The sequence below is a fragment of the Pogona vitticeps genome, chromosome 2 (genome assembly GCF_051106095.1).
Source record: "Pogona vitticeps strain Pit_001003342236 chromosome 2, PviZW2.1, whole genome shotgun sequence".
Taxonomy (NCBI): Eukaryota; Metazoa; Chordata; class Lepidosauria; order Squamata; family Agamidae; genus Pogona; species Pogona vitticeps.
This window is the reverse complement of record NC_135784.1, coordinates 238203663-238227053: the sequence shown is the minus strand read 5'-3', so window position 1 is coordinate 238227053 and position 23391 is coordinate 238203663. Positions and strand designations below refer to the sequence as shown.

At 42.3% G+C, this 23391-nt stretch overlaps 1 protein-coding gene across 8 annotated transcripts in view; it reads right to left on the bottom strand.

The window, feature by feature from the left end:
* LOC110075998 (TLE family member 4, transcriptional corepressor) overlaps positions 1 to 23391 on the bottom strand; it is a 172416-nt gene that overhangs the window by 62274 nt on the left and 86751 nt on the right. For 4 of the 8 annotated variants that reach the window (XM_072992242.2, XM_072992244.2, XM_072992238.2 and 1 more), the window contains 2 exons: positions 12019 to 12223; positions 10858 to 10874 (listed from right to left, as the gene is read on the bottom strand). In XM_072992242.2, coding sequence (XP_072848343.1) covers positions 10858 to 10874; positions 12019 to 12223 — 222 coding nt within the window. The remainder of the gene's footprint in view (positions 1 to 10857; positions 10875 to 12018; positions 12224 to 23391) is intronic. The other 4 variants (XM_072992243.2, XM_072992245.2, XM_072992239.2 and 1 more) reach the window with 1 other exon arrangement.

The window sequence follows — 23391 nt, the reverse complement described above, 5'->3', positions numbered from 1 at the left end:
TCCTTCTCCACACATGCACACACACTCCAAAGCCATTTTTTCACAATTTTTATTGTCATTAACGATGAAAGGAGGCTGCAAACAAGTGGTTGCAAAGGCATGCACCTGACGGCATGAGAAAGGGTCGCTTTAACACAAGTCCTCTCCCCCTCCCTGGACTTTCTTCACAGTGATACACGCTTGACAAAGTCGTCCTGATTCACAAAAACTCACATACTGTATGATCTTTTTTATTATTATAATTTATTTGATTTATAACCCGCCTATCTGGACTACGAGTCCACTCTAGGTCTACAGAGGTATCGCCTACTCTTGCATTTGTATTGACCACACAGCTCTCATTTATTTTCATGGGAAGTCCCTTGAAGTGACCCTTCCATCTGCTAGGGAATCTCTTCTGCCCAGAAAGTAGAACCAAAGAAGTCTAGCTTGAGGACAAATTGGGGTCACGCTGGAGCACACTACTCTATGCATCATGTGATTGCTGGGGAAAAATCACACCACAAGCAGTCCACATTGCGATCTATTTTCCTGTCTGATCACACCCTAAGTTGCTTTAACATATGATCCTGCACATGCTTTTTCAGATGTAAATCCTGCTGTGTCTAATAAGTGCATTTAGGATTCCAGCTTGAATTTCTATAACCTGTTCCATCGCTAACACCTTAGAAGTTGCGTATCATTTCAGTCAGTGTCCAAAAACGGATTACATAATAGCTGTCTATTTCCACAAGAAGTCAACTTGTTTGCAATGTCACAGATCCATCTCAGTTTCAAAACTTCAGAGAAGAACTGTAAACTACACCACTTTTGCACAGATGTTCACTTTTTCTGGTCGAAAGATAACCTTTCTGCACTCATTCTTAAATACAGGAGATTTGAGTGCTGTGACTATGTGCAGGATCACTGGAATTACAAGAGAAAAGGTGAATGAGATTGAACAAGATCTGTAGCACATGGAATGGCGACAGAAGGACCTTCTCAAAAACATGGGGATAAAAATGCCATTGGGCCAATTTCTCTCCTCCTCATTCCAGTGGGTAGGGTTACCTTAATTATCTCATTCTTACAGCAACATGTAAATTTACATTTTATGAGCTGTTCTAAAATCTGCCCTGTTTAATAACCTGTATCTTCAAGAAAACACTTGAAAGCGTCTCTCACAATTAAATTCAGCCACATCCCTGTATAAATCAAACTTCTGCTACCATATCAAAATGTTACATTGGGGCTGCATAATGTTGCCCACATCCTCATTACATGCTACACTAATTACTACCAGCAGATTCAAAATTTTCTGCACATTAGAGGCTTTTAGAGAGGCTATAAAATATTTCAGGCACCATTAATTTAAATTTGTATTGAAATTTCCTTTTGACAGATGGCCAAAAATTACTTATTATTTAGAGCACCAGAGCTGCCTGTTTGCACATTAGAAGAGGAAAGGGAAAAATTAAAAGCAAGGAGGAAATTTATGTCACGTTCATTACCTGTTAAATGTTAAGGAGCATTATCGTGCATGAATAAATTATTTCACACAAGCACACAGTCTCCAGCTGCTGGCAAATGGCACGTACTGGCTGATAAAAACCATCTCAAGTCACACTGCAGACAATCATAAAAAGCCTTTCTTAACCAGGAGCCACTTAAGAGAGGGCAGATCAATAAGAACAAGCAACTAACTGCTACTCTGGGCACTTTGGATAACATTTAAGGAAATTAGCAAACTATTTCACCTTGCAACTCTGGCAACAAGCCTTATGTGCTGACACAGTCCCACTTGTGACCCGAGGGCCTGTACAAGGCAAATATTTATTTACAGTGATCACTGTCTAATAAATCAGTGCACAATGAGCAGCCACCTTTCATGTTGTTACTCCAGATATTTACTGTAAGAACAAAAAGCAAATACAAATAATTCCAGGTGCATTGGTCTCATCAACTGATCAGAGACTCGCCTCATTGCTGAATCTCTATTGCCCTTCCCTCCACTTTTAAGCAGTGCTGGTTCCTACACCAGATAATATAGAAACTTGCCACAATGTTTGCTAACATGCGACTGTAAGGTTCTGATTAGATCCCAGACCATGTTTGGTTCCTAAATTCCCAGTGTTCATGATTTTTAAATAATAATAGTAGGTTGAAAAATAAGTGGAAAGTTTGACATTTTAATATTGCACACTGGCATATATTATTGTGGAAAGCCACACAGCAACAGCCATTTTTCTTCAACCCTAGACTTTCCTCCTGTGTCAGGCTCACACCGTTTGTGATGGACAGAGTCCCATGCCGCCACTCAGACGTTAACTATAAACTGTCAGATGCTCAACAGGTAGTCTGTTGGAGGCAGTCTGAAAATTAGAGGATAGATTATGCTTCTGCAGGGCCACCACACATGAATGAAGACTGAAGCTCTTTCATGTGTCACACGTTGCCCTTTGTGTTCTATTTAAACACACCAAGGGAGAAAACTAGCAACATTAACATGCAACACAATGCTAATTAGGTAAAAATGGCTGCAAATTTATGGGAAATTGCAGTCCTTACATATCTTTATTTTTCAATTTATACTACTTTAGCCCAACTGGACCAGCAAGCAAGCTTATAATTACACAACAATGTGTAAGGCACAAAAGGAGAAAATACTCACAACAGAAACATAGCAATAATGATAGAAAAACATGGCAAGTTAATTCATTGGGTTTTTTTTAAGGAAACATTTAGGGAGGCATTTAGGAAAGCCTTTGCGGATACGATATAGTTTTAACTCAGAAACATGATGAACTTACCACTTTAATATAAAAATCAGTAGGAAAATATTTCAGAAAGCTGGCACTGATTTTCAAAGGATGTTTGATACAAAAATGTACCATCTACTGTCTTAGTTGTCCTTTGGCTAGAAAGATTAAGAATTATTTGGTTTATGATTTTAGCCTTCCTTCCTTCCTTCGGGATAGGTTTCTAGACCTTATTAGTTAGGAAACTGAATCATGTAGTGCTGATTTCTTTAACGAGCAAAAGACACTTCTACTGCCACTGCCATGAACGCTGAAAATTACTACAGATGGAAAACTGACTCTTCTTGTCAGTTTGCAGCTGTTAAGCACCCTGAGGGTAACTGTGAAACTGACAAGAACAAGGTCAATTTCACTCAGTTGTAACAGGACAAAGCTGTGAACAGTACCAGCAGAGGACTGGGACAAGATTCAGACTGCAGTTTCTTTCCATTTCATGAATGAGACAAGAAAGATCTTAAACACAAAGCTATTTCTCCCTTTTAGTTATATGTAGTATGGTGCTCCAATGACAGAAATGCATGACAGGATATTGTGTCTGATGACACACCAAAGCAATTGGTGACCTATGAGAGCTTTTAAATTAAGTGAGATATTTAAGGAGTGGTTTAACTAGTGCCCCGCCCAAGTAAGTTTCCACACCCAAGCAGGGATCTGGCCCAAGATCCTTATACTGAAATCCACAAGACCACACTGGATATCATTTAGTGGTATGTCATGTGTGTTTTATTAGGAAAGCCACACAAGGCTATGTCTTTACATGTTTACTCGAGTAAGAAGTGCTCTTGCGTGTAAAGGAAAAACCACAGCTGTTCATCTAATCAATTGTACACATGAAATCATCCTGATACTTCCTGTCACCACATTAGGAAAAAGGCCGCTGGGATGAAAAGTATACATTTCCAATTTCTCAAGGGAAACCAGATCTAGTATTCTACAATCCTCTGCTGCTGTTTACAGCTTTGCAACTCTTGCAATCAGAAACCCCAAGGCTATTTATTATTTATTACATTTATATCCAGCGCTTACACTTTTCTCCCAAAGAGTGCAAGGCAGCCTAAACGTCTGCTCTTGTCCTCACAACAGTCCTGTGAGGAGGCCGAGGCCGAGAGCTTGACAATGGCCCAAAGTCACCAGTGAGCTTTCTAGACGAGGAAGACTGTGGACTTTAATTCCCCCAGTCTTAGTCCCAAAACGCCAACGGCTGAACCTTGAAAGCCTCAAGGCAAATGTTGTTGAACATGTCACTCTACCTAAAGCTTCCTTCTACACTGTGTTCAACGCATTTGCTGGACAAAGCAAACATATAATCAAGATCACCATCATCTTAGAACTGAAGAGGTATAAGGGACCCTATGGATCATTGAACCCATCTCCTGTCAAGGAGGCATCAAACTCCCAACCCCTGCCTTCACAGCCAGATACCTAAGCCACTGTTCTCGTAATGTATGGTGCTTTCTGTGCAGACAGTGGTGTAGTACTAGCCAAGACAAGACATGAAGGACTCATGATATGAGGACTGAACTCCCAGAAACTCAGTAAACACCTGTGTTCATCGACAGTGGCTTTCCTGCAGCATTCTGGACAAAACTGGAGGGATCCAATCCCGGAAACACTAAATGTTTTAAATTCTAAATAATTCAGATGCACCTCCTTGCTTGTATATTAATTATTGAAATTATTTATATATCACTCTTCATCTTTATGGATACTATAGTAGTGTATGACAATTATAATGCACACATTCATCACAATAATTAAATTTAATACAACAGACATCCAACTTAAAAGACAAAGAGAAAGAATTTTAATCTGGCATCAGAAGACTGCACTAATGGTGCTAGTTGTTGTCATGTTCCGTCAAGTTGGAACTGTTTTATAGTGACCCTAATAGGGCTTTTAAGGTAACTGAGATACTTAAGGAGTGACTGTACCATTTCCACACCCCCAGTGAACTTTCATGGCCAAGCAGGGACTCAAATCCAGGCCTCCTGAGTCCTCGAATATCACTCTGTTGAGTACACGACACTGGGTAATGTTGGTGGGAGACATGGCTCTATAGCAGAGCCTTTTTGGTTCTAAAGGCACAAGTGGTACTGACTTCAAAGCTGAGGGTTTCATGTTCATGTGCACTACAGTGGTGCCTCGCTAGACAGTTACCTCGCATGACAGTTTTTTCGCTAGACATTGACTTTTTGTGGTCGCTATAGTGATTCACAAAACAATGATACCTATGGGGGAATTTTGCTGGACAATGTTTGGTCCCTGCTTCGTAAAACGATTTTCGCTAGACGACGATTTTGACAGCTCCCTCCATGCTCGCAAAACAGGTGTTTTCCGTACCTAAGCTTCGCAAGACAGCGATTTAAACAGCTGATCGGTGGTTCGCAACATGGCTTTCCTATGGCCGATCTTCGCTAGACAACGACGATTCTTCCCCATTGGAACACATTAAACAGGTTTCAATGCATTCCAATGGGGAAATGCTTTTCGCTAGACCACAGGTGTCAAAAACAGCCTTGCAGCCTCCCCCCAGCCTTGCAGCCTCCCCCCCCTTTTTTTTCAATGAATTTACTCCGTGCCTGCACGGAGTAAATTCATTGAAAAAATGGCTCAAGTTAACAAGGCTATGTCCTCCTTCTGATTGGCTGTGGCGCTGTCACTCCTTTCCTCTCCCTCCGCCCCCCGCTCCCCCTCCCTCCCTCCCTCCCGTGCCTGTTCCTCGCTCGCTCTCGGCCTGAGGCAAGAGCCGTTCCCAAGGCCGCGTGAGGAGGGGGCTCTGCACCGCCTCTGTCGCCCCCGAGGGGAAGGGAAGGGAAGGGGAGCGGTGGGAGTTCCTGGCCGGGCTCCGAGGTGGAGGGAGGAGATGCTGGGGGGACGCAGGAGGCAGCGGCCAGCGCGGCCCTGAGGAGAGGGAGAGAAGAGAGAACGCGGAGCGATGCGCCGGCCCGGTTGGGTAACGTCGGAGGCGGCCGTTCGACCCAGCCGCGGAGAGAAGGGAGGGAGGGCGGGAGGGCTGGCTGGTTGCTCGCTTCCCTTCCCTTCGCTTCCCGGACGTTCCGTTCTCTCTCTTGCTCGAAAAAGGCCTGATTTCTGTGATGGGCCAGCGGGCGACATTCCTTGGCAGCAGCTTTTCCGCCCCGGCAGGGAGGTTGAAGGGAAGTGGGGTGGGAATGTGTCTCTCTCTCTCTCTCTCTCTCTCTCTCTCACACACACACACACACACACACACAGAGAGAGAGAGAGAGAGAGAGAGACCCCGGCACTTTCCCTTCCTTCACACACACATACGCGTTCTCTTCCTTCCTGTAACTCTCTCTGTCTCTCTCTCTGTCTCTCTCTCTCTCTCTCTCTCACTCACACACACACACACACACACACACACAGAACCCGGCACTTTCTCTTCCTTCACACACACACACACACACACACACACACACACACACGTTCTCTTCCTTCCTGTATCTCTCTCACACACAGAAACACAAACACACACAGAGACCCCGGCACTTTCTCTTCCTTCACACACACACACACACACACACACACACACACGTTCTCTTCCTGTATCTCTCTTTCTCTCTCTCACACACACACAGGCACTTTCTCTTCCTTCACACACACATACACACACACACACTTTCTCTTCCTTCCTTTTCCCACCAAGCCGGATGTGGTCCTTGCAAGGCCATCAGTACAGATACAACCGGGCCTTTGATGGGGACCAAACTGCTGATGCAGCCCCCGATGAATTTGAGTTTGACACCCCTGCGCTAGACAATGATTTCGCTAAACAGCGATTTCAGTGGAACGGATTAACATCGTCTAGTGAGGCACCACTGTATTTGACCATGACACCAAGTTCACAGCAATCTTTCTCCCTTGTTCATTTATGACATCCAGCTTCCATTCACCTGAGACCACCAGATTAAGATTCTTTTTTTTCCTGGAAAGTGTGTTAAGCCAATAGCATACTGAGATAGACTCAGGCTGGTTGTCAGCCCACACCCTTTAAAATCATACCAGAAACTTACCACAGCTAACTTAGCCAAGGATACAAATAGAAAATGGGAAGAATGACACACCAACCCAGCCCACATTCATCTTAAGTACGACATAAAGTAAAAACACTCAAGCCCAGGAGCTGAGACAAATGGTCTCCTCACAGGAAGATGGATTTCCCTATGACAGCAACCTCCCTTCCTCATATAATCATCATCATAATCATTTTAGAACTGCAGAGCTGGAAGAGACTCTATGGATCATCAAGCCCACAAGTTAGTTTTGTAGTAAGAAATCAACGTGAGCCGGCTTGTCCCACCAAGTCTTGGTGTTCTCACAACAATTCAGCCCTTTCAAACATAATTTTTATTTTATTTTTATTTATTTATTTATTTATTTGATTTATATCCTGCCCATCTGGTCTGGTCGACCACTCTGGGCGGCTTCCAATAAGGAAGTCATGAATGAGAGCCATTCTACAATGCAACTCAGAATTAACAAGAGCCAGTTCCAAACCACAAACAGTTTGGCAGGAAACTACTGGTTGGGGACAGAATCAGCAGAGGTGATAATTCTCACAAATCTTATTCTTCCTCTCCATAGCACCATGCCTCCCTCTGCTCATGATCCTATACTATCATATTCTTTATGGCTAGTTGAATGTGCCACTGTAATAGAATACACTATAACACTAGCTACATGCAGTGAGTAAAGAGGCACTGTGAATGGTACTCCCCATTCTCCTGTACTCTAATAAAACCTACACAGATACTATGCTTCGTAATTATCCGTAACTTACTTCTGTTTGGGACAGCCTTTAAAAAAATGATTGTAATTTCAGCTAAACCAAAACACAGTGGCCAGATTCTTTAACCCATGTTGACCCTAGAAAACACACTACATTTACATTTGGAGAATTGTGTTGGCTTCTCATTTATTTCTGAACCCAAGTGAAAGATGAATTTTCTTACAGATGCTGGGCTTTTTCTTGTAGACTTCCCAATGTTGTTAGACTATAACTGCCATCAGCCCATCAAGCAAAGCAAATGAGAACAGAGTTGCAGTTGTCTCTCTCACAAACACACCCCACTCAGATGTCTGGAGTTCAGCACCCATTATTCCTCACTAGTGGCCACTACTGGTGAGTGATGCAATCTAAAACATCTAGAGGCTATCAGATAATTCTACTCCTAAAGGTACTGAAACCTACAGAGCTGGGTTTGCTTACAGTCAGCTGTCATTTGAGGTGAGGTGGTTGGGAGCAGTGAGTTTGGCTCTCCCCTGTCTTTAGAACTCCTTGCCATGTAGGAATGGGGAGAAGTTACACCTTAAAATCCAGGATGGAACCACAGCTTTCCATTGGCATGAGAGGATTGCTTCAGGAAGTCCAGAACCTGAATGTATTCGCGAAGGCTTTCACGGCTGGGATCTAATGGCTGTTGTGGGTTTTTCGGGCTCTCTGGCCGTGTTCTGAAGGTTGTTCTTCCTAAAGTTTCACCAGTTTCTGTGGCCGGCATCTTCAGAGGACAGCACTCCAGAGCACAGAGTGCTGTCCTCTGAAGATGTCGGCCACAAAGATGGGTGAAATGTTAGGAAGAACCACCTTCAGAACACGGTCAAAGAGCCTGAAAAACCTACAACAACCACCAGAACCTGAATCTTTGTTATTTGTTCTGGGCCAGAATTTGACTAATTCTCAGCGGTAACCAAAAAGGCTTTGTTGTCTGTATATATCCATACCTCAAGGAAACGAAGGCGTCTATACCAGCTCCCTAGGTTTCAGTCAGTGGAAAATGGTAGAGGCATTACTCCATTCCTAGCATTAAGACCTTCAAATTCCATGACAAACAGAGACAAGTGGATGAAAGTCAACCTTTGCTTTGGCTCTCTGCTTACACAGAGAGACTACAAAGATGGGCACTGCCTCCCCCTCCTCTCCACAACTTCAATTTTGATGAGAATCCTCAAGTTTCTCTTATTCACCACAAGCAGCTGTCATGGCAAAGAATTTAAGTATGCAGCCCCATTCTGGGCCCAAACTACAATACATGAGAGGCGAATGCACCACAACTTGTACCATCACTTAGCCAAACTGGGCAGTTTCTTATATTTTAAGCCTCCTGAAATGCTGAACACATTATTGCTTAGCTGCTGTACTATTATTGTACAGTCGTGCCCCGCTGGATGATTACCCAGTTTAATGACAAATCCGCTTAATGTTGAAGTTTTTACGATTGCAAAACGATGTTTAGATTGGGTTTTTTTGCTTCACATTGATCGGTTCCCTGTTTTGGGAACCGATTTTTTGCTTTACGACTATCAGCAAACAGCTGAGCGTCAGCTTTCAAAATGGCCCCCTGCTGTTTTCTAGGATGGATCCCTCGCTATACAGGCACCGAAAATGACCGCCGTATGGAAGATCTTCGCTGGACGAGCAGGCATTCTGCCCATTGGAATGTATTGAACGGTTTTCAATGCGTTTCAATGGGTTTTTTAATTTTGTTTGACAACGTTTTCGCTCTATAGCGATTTCGCTGGAACAAATTAATGTCGTCAAGCGAGGCACCACTGTACTTCTATTGCTTAGCTGTTGTAGACTGCAGAATCTACGCCTGGCCAAAACTTTCTGGAGTGAAATGGTTAAGTTCTGCTCTCCCTTATGCTATGGGAGTTGGCTCATTTCATAGGTGTCTTTGAGACTATTAGTGAAATCTCTTCTTTTTAAAAGGGGAGTTGTATTTCTTTTCTGGCTCAACTTATTTTACTGCATTGGGGATATAGCAGTGTTAATTTTAATTTGGCAGTTCTAGCTTTTAAAAAAATTGGGTTGTTTTAGTATTTTGTCACCTCGGTTGCCGCTAGAGGCAGATCCCTTTTGGATAGTTGACAGAAAACATATTTGAAAATAAAAACAATTAGACACTCTCTCATCAGGCGTATAAGACCAGCTCCAATATTCTATTTACCAGCATGCAACAATGTAAAAGTTGGTTAGAAGATCCTGTTAGAAAGGCATCTGTCTTAGTTCCTGCTTGACAGCAGATTAGTGCTCACATTTAGGATGCCTTTCATACTCAAAGATCTGAAAGGCCATGTTTCAGTACAACTAATTTATGCTAAAATATCAAAAAGCCTCAAGGCACCAACACTAATTCCAGTGAAAATATTCATTACTAGCCTCAAATTATGGGAGTCACTCCAGACAATCATTTAACAGATGGGATACAAGCCCATATTGTATTCTCTCTGTTACATCAACTTCTACAGAGCAGCAAATGGGAATGAAAAGGTGATTTAAGAAGTTGAGGAAAGCATGGAAAATCCCACAAGCACAATCTTCTCTAAATCACAATGTCATTCAAGAGGGTCTGCATGTATCGATTCATGTCCACATGTCTTTTATCGCCTGGTAAGTTTCTGGTAAGAACACTGTGTTTATTTATCAACAATCAACCAACCAGGAAGAAGTACTTAAATATGAGTCAATGTCAGACATCCAATAGCCGTTCAGATTTTATTTGTGGGGGGTTCTACAGGATTCCACCTCATGCACTGGGAAGAAATAATGTTAGGGGGCTGTGGGAGCCCACCCTGTCCCTTGCTGTTGCGGCATGACAAGATCATGCTCCCTGGCACTTCCTCTGGAAATGTTTCCCTGCTGACAGCATGATGTAGAAAAGGAAAAAACTCTCCATGTTTGATGCTCCATAATAACTCCTATCAGGACAAGTACAGACATGTGCATCAGAACAGCTTTGAAACATTGTCACTCTGGATGGCAGTAGCTGTGGGCTTGGCTACAGTATGTGGTATGCATGACTTGTGTGTCCCTGCCACCCAAAGCTTGTGTCTCCTTTCAGGTTATTGGCAGGGGGAACATTCAGATAGACATCTCTCTTATGTAGCATTTTTGGAACAGGCTACCCAAGACTGTGCTAATGAATAAGGGCATCACCAACCAATTACTTTTATACCATTTCTTGGGCTTTAGCTCAACTGTAATCAAATGCACTCCAATATCTTTAAGCTACTCCTTCCGCCTATGAAATGGGAGTCTTACCTTTATGGAGTCTCTGTCTTTATGTAGAACAGCAGCAGCAACAGGAGTAGGCAAGAAAGGAAAAAGACAGAAATATACATTATTTTTTTTAATATATTATTTTATTTATATCTTAAATTTCTTCTATCTCCAGAACAACAACAATTACAGTAACAAACATGAGCCCCATCATTAAAAATAAACTTCAGCAATATTAACTCTTCTGTAGAGTTAATTTGTATTAACATTGTACAACTAGCTTGGACAGCTCGAATCTGTCTTTTGAATAGCTGTCCAATTCATTAAAACTTAGAAATACTGTAACGTGGGAGTCTGGTTCAACCTACAATTTTGTTCTCCATACAGTGGAGATAGCAGTTCTTTGGTATCATGCTGCGTCTTTATGTCTTAATATCCACAACCAAAGCAATCTCTTAAGCGGGATGGGTCGGGGGACTTTGGCCCACTAGATGTAGCCCACCAAAAAACATTTTCTGAGTGCAAGGGGGGGAAGAACCCTAGACATATTTCTGTTGAATTTGGTTTTGCATTTTTAAAAAGAACTATGCCTCTAGGGAGCATGATTCTCCTCTAAAGAGAAGAGAGATACTTTCTTTCAGCAAAGTATCTGTTCTTTTAACTAAAAGGCTTTTATTTCCCCTTCTTAAAAATCGAAACCAGAAGTGGTTTTCTGGTCACTTTCTACTTTACTTGGAGTGACTGATGCACCCCTTATGGGGGCCCAGGATGACAGTCTTTGGACTCCCAATGCTCACTGACCCCCAGTGAAGGGAGACAAGCCAAAATTCTACCTGAAAAGCATGTGTTCCTGGAAAAGACTTGAAAGAACAGGAGGAGATGGCCGGCTACCATGTGGGCAACATATGGCTGCCTATATGATGCAAGATGGTGGCTATCATCATCTATCATCACTGGCCATGCTGACAGGAGTTGTAGTCCAAAAATATTTAGAAAGCCACTAACCACCCATTACTGATTCACAAGTTCACATACAGAGTTTTCTAAATAAAAGATGGCAAAGCAGGATGGGTGGGCTGTTTCCAAGAGCTGGAAACTTCTGGACAGTTGGTGAAGCTCACCAAATGGTATGCCACCCACCCACCCACCCCAAGGGATAGGATGCGCATTCAAAGCAAAGGAAGCCAGTGAAACCAGTCCTACCTCTTTGGTGATCATTATCATGATGCTTCTTTTCATCTTTGATCGGGAGATGGGACTGTCCACCAAGGGCACTCGACAAGGCTAAAAGGCCAGCGCTGCTGCCAATGGGAGGGATGGCTGGTGGCTGCAATCCTGAAGGGTGTGGAGTGAGAGGCACTGGGAGGCCATGTCCATGTGATAAATGCTGGGCCTGGAGTTGCTGCTGCTGTGAAAAATGAGACACAGATGTTGAAATTGTTCCAAAAGAGAAAACCTTAAAATGTGATCAACTGTGTGCCACCCTGCACTTGGATGCTTTCAAGGGCTGTCACCCAATCAATGGTCCTGATTTGCTATGAATTTATCCAGTGGTTCCCAAAACTTTTTGACTTGTCACTACCTTTATTTACTCCCCATTGCCCACAGCTTCCCAATACAGTAGTACTGCCATAGCCAAAGGATCAGTGCCCATGGTTTCACTTAATCAATCCTTTAAAAAATCAGGAAAAAAAACACAAAAATACACCTTCCCAGGGTATATTACTAAGACAGACCACTAGCTAGAACCAGAGACTATATACCATACTGTGGTGCCTCGCTTAAAGACGTTAATTCGTTCCAGCGAAATCACTGTAGGGCGGAAACGTCGTAAAGCGAAAATAAAAAAACCATTGAAACGCATTAAAACCCGGTTAATGTGTTCCAATGGGCTAAAAACTCACGTCCAGCAAAGATCCTCCAAACGGCAGCCATTTTCAGTGCCTGTATAGCGAGGAATCCACCCCTAAGCACAGCGGGGAGCCATTTTGAGCAGCCAGCGGCCATTCTGAAAACCCGACAGTCAGCTGTTTTGATTGTCGTAATGTGAAGAATCGGTTCCCGAAGCAGGGAACCGATCTTCGCAAAGCGAAAAAAAAACCCCATTTAAAACATCATTTTGCAATCGCAATTGTGATCGCAAAAACATCGTCGTGAAGTGGATTTGTCGTAGTGCGGGGTAATCGTTAAGCGGGGCACAACAGTATACTGTATAGATAGCTTAAAGGAAATGCTCAGATAGCCTGACTTCTCCAAGAGAAGCTGCATTTTTGGGCAGGTAGGCAGGGAAGGCTCCCTTGTGAACAGGAAGGCAGAAAACCCAGTCCTGGGCCAGGGCTCCCTTTGTCCACAATATATAGATAGCAGAGAAAATGCAAGTAAGTGCTATACAAAACTTTGGATGAGAGGATTCCATGGTAGCCCTGAGTGGACATCCTGTTGCCCCGCCAAGCCACAGTACACAGTTTGGGAAACACTGCATTAATCAACAAGTTTTTTTTTTAAAAAAAGAAAGTACATCAGGAAAGGCAGGGACATATAAGGAGTTCAAACGTTTCTCATGGCCGAAGAGCACAATCCTTGCTGTTTGGAAACCATGTTAGCACACAGTGCCCCAGATCAAGAGCTTTCTTTTGAGGGCAAAATGCAGGGAGGAAGGGAAGAGGTTTGCACCATTATCAAGCTTTGTTCTATTATTATTGGACATAGCTTCCACCTCACCCCAAAACCACATTCTGATAATTTCAAATATAACATTAAACGTCCAGGAGCAGTTGCACGCAGATACACATGCCTAATCAAAACACGTGAGTTAAATACAAAAGCAGCAGTAATGATGTTTCTTTCCTTTAAAAAAAAAAAGCTGAAAATTGAGAAAATTAGTGTTAAACAGTTCTCCCAGAGCTGCCACACAGCATGCAGCACGAGTTAATTTGAAAGAGGAAAACCTGAATTAACAATCCAGAAAAGGAAACTGGTTGCAGCCACCGCTTTAAGTCCTTTAAGTGTCCTCAGCGGTACTTGAGCAAATTACTAAAGAAAATCTAATGTAGCAAAGCTTGGGTCCTCCTGTAGGCTTGCTCAATAATGCTGAAATAATTGGGCACTCTGTGCACGTTTAGTGATGCTCGAATGAAAAGCTAGAGGCCTGCCCTTGTACTCTTCTCTAGCTGCTGACTCTGTGTTGTGACAGGTTTATTTGAGTGGGACTGTGATGCATGCACCAGTAACTGCGCTGACAAGAGTTTAAAGTCATTTTTACCAGTACACTGGCAACACATAGAGAAAAGCCCTTGAGAGGTTAGAATTGGAATGCTTGACCTCAGCCAGGACTGCATCAAGCTCTTTACTATACCAACCATTGTGGGGTAGATGGTGAGTCGATGCTACTGAATAGGAAAGGTGGGGGACCCAAAGAAAGTGGGCAGAGGGAAGAAATGGCTGGTGCTCATTCCATTCCAACAGGGACCTGCTTTATTTCACACCCGGTGCTGACAGCCCCCCTTTCCTCCCCCTTCCCCCCATTATGTAGAATTCTGAGAATGATTTTGAAACATGCTTTCGCTTTAAAAAAAACACATATTATTTAAGCAAATGGAGTCTCACTTTACTGTCTCCTTTCTCCTCCTACCTTTAAGAATGGTTTGAGGAGGAGTGTGTGTGTGTGGGGGTCAACTTCATTACCAAAAACATCCCTTTCAAAAAGCTCCTCCACATTCTCCTGCCTATTATCTAAACTACAACTCTGAACTTTTTCTAATTCTTGACCTTTAAAATTCATTATCAGAAAAAAAGTTTGTATAATACATCGTGGAAAAATTGTCTGTCTGTCTGTCTGTCTTTCTGTCTGTCTGTCATAGGAGACAGCCGTGTAACTGGCTCTCACCTTCACCCTGGATCCAAACCAAGCACACAAAGGACTAGGGTTTACAATTTACTCACTTACTACAGTTTTGGAATAACCAGACAGTGTTTGGCTTCTGCTGAAAGCAGAGCGAATGTCTTAGCCACAGAAGATGCACCAAGACAGTTCTTCAGAAAGTTATCAAAGGGCTGGCTCCTGTTCAACCCTGCCATTAACCATAAAGCCACAAGCAGGGTTGCCAGGCCATAATTTGAGATGCAGAGAAATATTCCTTTAAAGACTATTGTCCAAGCGTTCAGCTGCATCCTGCTATCAGCTCCACAAGAAGACTGCCATCTACCACCTCCTTGGCAACCACAATACCTCCACTGCCACAGGGGCACCGTATGGGAACTACCTGAACCAGCCAGGGCCTTGTGAATAGGGCTTAAAAGGGAGAGGGAGTACAATAAAACACTTGAGAGGAAGACTCCTGGTGGGGTGGCATTCTGGCCCAACCACCCCGGCAATCTGAAGTAGTGTATCTCCTCCCCATACCCAGTTTCTCATCATGGTATTTCAAAGCATAGTAGGACAAAAATCCACCCTTCCCAAAGCCTGGAAGCTTTCACAGATAAGGCAAGCTTTCACTTGCCTACATATCTTAGAATTACACTTGCTACAAAACCAGGCACATCAGGCAGACCATATCTACAAAAAAGGAGATCCTCTAGGCAGCAGCTCTCAGAGCTCAAATGGGACCTTTTTCTCTTTCCGCATGTAGTGTGCAAAGCAAGAGAAAGCAGAAAGGGGTTGTATCATAGGCAGGGTATGGACCCTACAAGGAGGTTTAGAGGTCTAGGATCTTCTCAGACAGCCCCAGAGGCCTCACTGTCTCTTAAAAAACATGCATACCAACTTATGACTGGGTAATGTTCAGTTGCTGTGTGCCAATTATCCCATCCTGTCTGTCCAAGTTTTTAAAATATGCAGCATGTACCTGATATGATGTAGCCCTACCTCCCAACTACCCTGGCTAGCTAGTACAAACAATGCAAGATACGCCATGAGTGGCCCAAATGATCAATAACAGGGTGTGGAATAACAAACTGGATAGAGGTATCTGACAACTGCTATCCATTGACTGCATTATGCCAACACATTGTCATGTTACAAGCCTACAAAAGGAATCCAGGTGATCAGCAGCTGAGAACTCTTGGACTCTGTTGTAACAACACCAGCGCAGGGCATCAATATATTATCTTAAATAAAGCATTTAATTATCTCTTCAAAGGCAAGTGAAATTAAGGCAAGCATTTACAAATTAATTTTCTGGAATCAAACACCCTCATCAAGATTTTTGAACTGAGGGCCATTTCTCAGTTTCCATCGAGTACTCTGATACGGATACCCAACCCTTGCTTCTAAACAAAAGCACACGCCTGCAGAATGTGGTGCATCTAGCTTTGAAAACCATGGAAGCAGGAGCCTAACCCTTAGGAGTACTTTATAGGTACATGCCAGGTTTTTTTCCACATGCACATCCTTCACGCTTGACAAGAGACTCATGTAATTTGTATTCATCCATAAATATATAAACATGTATGCATTTAATGTAAGGTGTATCTATCACGGTGGGGGGGGGGGGAGAGAGAAAGAGACCAGCCTGATATTTGGTATATTTCAAAGGAAATGGGGAGGGGAATGAAAGGAAACATGAAAAAGTTTTAACTTTCCCATTGATTTCCATGCCTTTTCCTGCGAGAGAGATCTTATACACTGATGGCAAGCTCAAATCCCCTCCCTACATATCTAAAAAGGATCAAATTAAAAGCACAATGTGCTTATAAACCATGGACAAATTAGCTTCTAATGTTCTCTTTTTAGAGTCAGCACATTCAGAAGCCTATTTTCCTGGAAAGGATTCAGGTTTCTACTGGATATCTTCCAAGCTGCGCCATGCCAGAGTAATCTAGTGCTTTTCCCCTTATAGACCCTGAAAGCTCATTGCCATTATCCAAACAGCCCTAACATCCTCCTCCAACCCAGAGACATTTCTAATGTTAACTGACAAATTAATCTCTCAAAGACCTCACTTTATATCTCAGCCCACATACACGCTGTATGCACATCCTCTCCACACTGCCTGGAAAACAGAGGTAGCCTCCAATTAAAATATTCTCATCAGTATTACTATTTAAGCCACACTGCATATAAAAACAGCTAACAGGTGAAGAAATAAAGTGGTGTTTGAAGAGAAAATAAGTAAACCTAATAAGTTACAGGGAACACCAACAGAAATGGGGGGGGGGGGGGAACCCAACAAACCACTAAAACAACAGAATACCTTACAATATAAAATCAAAATCCCTAACATTACATTAAAAGTAAGTCAGGAGCTGAGACTCTATCATCATCCATCATCATCATCATCTTAGAACTGCAGAGCTGGAAGGAACCCTATGGATCAGAGTCCAACCCCTTGCCAATGCTACAGAGAATTTCTGTCTCTAAAAGCTATGGAACGCTCAAATTTATTTCAGTACTGAAAGAAAATGTCAGCTACTTAACAGGAATGTCAGCTACTTTTTTTGGGGGGGTCAAGAATTGGGGCTTCCTTCCCCCCCCCACTGCAGCCCTCCGTGGCACCAAAAACCTGCACCAAAGGGGTCTCTAGCCCTGCAAAGCAAGCTTGTAGGATGTTTTGCTGTGTGAGGAAGCTCAGGGAGAAAGAGGAATAACTTGTTCTGACAGAAGTAACAACATCCAGTGGAGGGACACCGCTGGATCCTGACATAAATTCTGTCAATTCATTGTATGTCTCTGCCCTAGTACACGAGGGTGTTTGATTCCAGAAAGTTAATTTGTAAATGCTTGCCTTAATTTCACTTGCCTTTTAAGAGATAATTAAATGCTTTATTTACGATAATATATTGATGCCCTATGCTGGTGTTGTTACAACAGAGTCCAAGAGTTCTCAGCTGCTGATAACCCTACTTATCTGAAAACCTACAAGTTGCTGATGTAAATTTAATAATCTACCATTTTAATCTTCAAGTTTCTCAATCTTTTGTCTTGGACTTAAATAAATGATCAGATGCCTGCTTGCTGTCATGTGCTATGCCTGGGAGGTTTCTGATATGAGACATTTGGATTAAATAAGCAGTTCATACATATCTGGGGGAAACGAGAGGAGGCAAAAGTTATATGGGATTACGAGGACATCAGCAAACGGGAGCCACGTTTAAGAGAAGGGCAACAAAATGATCATGGGTTCACCAGGGAAGGGTAACTGGAGCTAAGCCCCAGGTATCAAATCTAGAGGATGTGGATGGGGCCTTGTCTCCTGTGGATCCTCCTGGAAAGTGGCAAATTCATTGTAGGCAGGCAGTTGCATAGCCCAAGTCTGCAGCAGGAAGCAAAGCAATGTGTAGCATTCCCCACACCCCACCTACAAGCCATGTTCAGCCACTTCCCATTGCAACCCCCTGGCTACCAGAAAAAGAAAGGAAAAAGAAATCTACAATACGGCACACCGCTGGAGAGAGAAAAAAAGAAAAGACAGGTGCTTCCTGGCTCAACTTTGCCTGCTGGTTTCTAGAAGAGGTTGTGAGAAGCTAAGGGTGATGGGAAGGGTAGTTCCTGAGCTGTGCTGTTTCAGAGTATAGGCGGCTTCAAGAACTACCATTCCCATCATTCCTGGCTTCTCAGAAAGGAAAGATGTTGCCACTTCCCTTTTCTCCAGTGGTGCACACAAGTGAAGGGTTGCTGTTTTTTTTTTCCCCCAGCATCCAGAAGGTTTAATGGGGAGGGCTGAGGAAATTTGGTATGTTTGGCTGCAAAAGAAGAGATTAAGAGGTGGCAACGATAGCCATCTTCAGATATTTGAAGGGTTGTCACACGGAAGGTTTAGCAAGTGTGTTTTATGCTGTTCCAGAGGGGAGGACTTGAACAACTAGTTTCAAATGACAAGAAAGATGATTTGACTAAACAGTGGAGAGAACTGTCTGATGAGATCTGTCTGACAGCGGAACCGATTACTTCAGAACATGGTGGGATCTCCTTTAAGGAATTTTAAAAAAACGCTGGATGTTCAGTGTGAGGTAATTCAAAAGACCACCTTCTTTCACTCAGCCATCATGACTGATAGGGAGTGTAAGGTACCACAGATTTCATGTGTTGCTCGCCCATCCTGGTAGTGTCTGCATGTGGCGTGTATGCACTGACTCTGTGGCGTCTTCCCATTCCTTCTTCACATCCTTGTGATGGGGGCCATTAAGCAGCTTGCCAATTTCCCCCATCCCAGATTTTTCAGCTTTCATTTTGTGCCCAAGCTTCCTGTGCAAACCTTAAAATAGAGCAAAAGACCAGATACTCCAAGGACAACATTTCATTTCAGTTTGCTTGCCCTTTCAATTGGCAAAATTCTTGCCAGGTTTTTGCCAAGACTAACATCTTAAAAAAATTATTTTCATTTTTTCTTGTTTTACATTTAAAAAACACACACCTTAAGATGGCTCCTTGAAGTGGAATACACCTCTTAAATGTTATTTTTAGCATTTTAAAGAAGGTATTAGTTACTTTATACCCAATTTTTCAGAATTTTGTCTTGGGCCAAAAATAAAAATATATCTGTACATGTGTGTGTGAGAGAGAGAGAGAAAGAAAGAGAGGGAAGGAGGGAAAAACATAAAAAAAGATATAAGCAGAGGTAATGATGATTTTTTAAAAGCAGAACAAAAGAGTGGCAAATATGAAACCAATTTGAGCTGGGAAAGCTAAGGAAAATAAGACATTTGCCTGGTGCTGAAGTGACAGCAAAAGCAGTACAGTATCTTATTTTCATCTGGTCTGCCTTCTGAATGATCCAGTCAAACACAGCCTGACAAGACCTGGACTATTGGGAACATTGCTGCAATCTAGCTCCCCCCTCCCCCAAATACGATATTAAGCTGACCACATGTACAGCATATTGAGAAGGCGCCTTGAGGTTAAAAGGCTAGAAGCAGAATAAAAAACAACACAGAAACCCTTACAATAAATATTATGAATATATTAGGCCTTATTAGGTAGTACTGTAAAGAGCTACATTATCAACTGAAAATAAAACCGTAATTTAATTCCAACTTGCCACCTAGATGCAATATCAAATGGCAAGCGTAAGTAGAGGCAAGCCATTGTGCCTGCTGTATGCACACATAAATACAACGATTAAATAAGACATAGAGCATCTCAGCATTTCCTTACAAAGTGGAGACAAAGAAAACAGGAAACAGACATGCCATTAAGTCAACCTCCTCTTCTGCCTTCCTACCATTACAATCTGCATACAGTGTACAGCAGGTGGCCAATTTGTTTTACAGCCTTTAAGCTCTAAGCACAGCTTAATATAGGCAGAGCCTTTGACCAAACAATAAAAAGTCAGAAAAATAAGTGATTGTCTCACAGAGGTCACAGTGTATTACTAAGCTACACAGCATCCTCCCTGGCTTTGGGATGCAGTACACATACACGCTGGGTGGAAAAGATGTTACTATGCAAACTAAAAATGCACCCCTCCCCATGCATCAAAAACATTCAGAATCAACAGGGACAGCCAAGTCTTTCTCCCCTAGTATAGATTCCGAAGTAGACACTCTCGGCTGGCATAAATCAAGGTACGTCTACTGAAATCAGTGGAGCTGCACCAAATTATGCCTGCCAAAAACCTAGCTCTTATTTCTTAACCTTTGTTTCAGATCAAAGACCCAAAGAGTAAACTCATTTGAAAGGCAAAAAGGAGCCCCTTTCTTCGCACATAGAGACAGAAATTCCCTCCCTGCGTTAAGCACCAGTGCAAAAATGCATTAGCATTTAGCAGCATGAGGCACGGACCAGTGGCGCCGTGGGGATAATAGGATGCACTGATGCTAAGTTTTTATTAGAACTTGTATGCACTTATCTGTACCACAGGGCTAGCCAAAGAGTTCCACCTCCCACCCAAACTCCAAGTTTGTCAAAAAGGAAAAAGGAAAAGTGGCATACTGCTTGTTGTTTTGCCCCCCTCCTCTTTTTTCTCTCCCTTTACTGGCACTCTATCATTATTTTGTGAAGGCTTCGATCAACGGACTACTCGCTTGTTTAATAAAGACCTTTCAAAATGGGAGCCAGGATGGGGGAACAGGCATGTTCGCCTCAATCAGAAAATGGATGTATTTTATCACCAGTATATTAATGTGAAGAGAGAGAAAAATATCACAGCTTCCTTATTATGTATTTTATGTAAGGTCGGCTATTCTAAAGTTTAACATTTGCTTTGAATAATTTTTTAATTTTCCAGAATAATATAATCATATCAATAAAGCAAAATGCATTTTTTAAAAAAACCAGATACTTTAAAAATGATACATTGTTCTTCCTCCTGTGAGCTCTCTCTCTGACACACACACACACTATATACATATATATATGAATGAATGAAATAGTATAGGCAAAATCATTTAAATCATTTCCTTAGTAATACAAGTAATATTTAAATAGATTTAATAGTACTGCTCCAAACCAGTGAATTATGAGTTTAAAACCTATTAAAATGTAATGTTTTTTTTTCCTGAGCTGAGGGGAGAGAGATTTAAATCCACTGAATTTTAATATTTCAGCTTGAGCTGCAGGAGGTAGAGAAAGTCCAAATGAACTATTCCATCAGCACCATTCAAGCATGAACATTTTAATCAGTTTTACTTCCTTGGAGTTCTCTAACACAGTTTACGCTGTCATTCTGAAAGCACTTAACACAGAGAGTGTGAAAAACCACCAAGGCTTGTTATTGCCTTCACAATTGATAGCAAATAATTTTGCAGGCTTCCTATCATTAAAGTGTCACTGCTAAAAATTGAGGTTCAGCACTTCTTGTGCTAAATTGTATTTTTTGGAACATCACTACATACCTGGCTTCTCACATTTTTGTTACATTTCTCCCAGTGATAAACAGGCCTCCATCTGCATGCTGCAGCATAAACTGCGGTGATGTGGTAGTGATGTGTAGTGCGCTCAGTGATGGGGACAGTTGCTGTGAGGGATTTTAACTCTTAGAATACTACAGCCAGCATGCCACATACATGTGTGGGTAGAGAGAGGAATTCATAACAGAACTGTATACCCCTCACGTTTTTATGAAGGTACAAGTTGCTACTCCTTTAATAATTAGTAGTAAGAGCAAATCAATTCCAGTGTGCCGAATTTCAGAGATTGAGAAGGTTACTTTTTGAACTGGAATAATCAGTATCTCAGGCCAAATATGGACAACAGGCATGCCAGCCGGGCTACTCTGGGACATTTTGTCAAGAAAATGTAACATTTCCAAGCCATGCTAAATCTTCCAACTAGAACAAGTGGGATCTTAAAAGCCTGAATTTGGCCTGCAACAGACCTTACCAGTCCCCCAATCTAACACTTTCAGCAGTGTCACCCTGTATGGTCACATTACTTCATCCAAATTTCCTATTCAAACACTCCAGACAGTTCAAGAACTACAACTATTAATCAATCTGCTTATTAAAGGTAAACAAAGTATTTCTATATTGGAAATTTGCATTCTGAGCTGCAACACACAAAAAAGGAAAGAATTGCTAACAATAAAGTGTGCACTATACTGTACATGCGGTTGGCTTTGGCTGTGATCTTATAAATGGTACTGCATCTTATGCCTAAAGGCATCACCAAGGAGTCCTTCCTGAACGCACCATTCATCCCCAGCATGCAATGCAGCAATGCTTCTAAATATTTGAAACAGCATTTGGCCCACTGTAGAATTTATCCAAAACTATTGTTTCAAATAGTTTTAACAGGTTGACAACCATTATTCTTCATGAACTACAAGCCTTCTAAGGCAGGATTGTGAATATTTGCCTCTGCGGTTGATGGGAGACTCCTCCAACCCCATTACCACATCAAGTCGGCCAATGAAGAGGGATGACAGGGTGTATTTTTCCATGAGGGAGTAAAAATACACCTGATCATCCCTCTTCATGTGTGCATTTTTACCCCCGTTCACAGAAAAATACTTCACGTGGTACAACTGTCTTGTTTGGAGAAAAGGACATCGGCCTGTATCTAGGTAACACAAGCGATTTGTTTAAGAGATATTAAATTGCAGATACATGCAAGCAGAAGACCACTCAAATACCCCTCGACTGTCCCAATGTTTCTTCCTTTCATGGGCAAGTAGAATCATCTCTCTCTCTCTCTCTCTCTCTCTCTCACACACACACACACACACACACTTTTATTTTATTTTATTAGATTTATACCCCGCTCATCTAGACAATTGTCTACTCTACACACACACATGTACACGCACATAGAGCACCCAAGAGAAAATATTGTGACTTCGGCTGAATGCTAGAAAGAAGAACAGGCAGGATACCACAGAAAGAAAAAATAATGTGGCTCCTAGCGCACGCGCGCGCGCACACACACACACACACACACACACACACACACACTGAATCTTTCTATCACCACTCCTAGCACTTACCCAAGCTCCAGAACACTGCTGCAGTGGCAGAGGAATATTTAGATAACCTTTAGGGAAAATATTCAGGTCCTTACCATCTGAAAACTGTGGCTAAGTGACATGACACAAGAAGTTAAAGAGAAAGCCCTGCCCCCAAATATGGCACATCAGCAACTCTTTGCCTTCCCTGATGTTGAGGGACAGATTTTGGCCATCTCTCATCCAGAAGCCTTCGTAC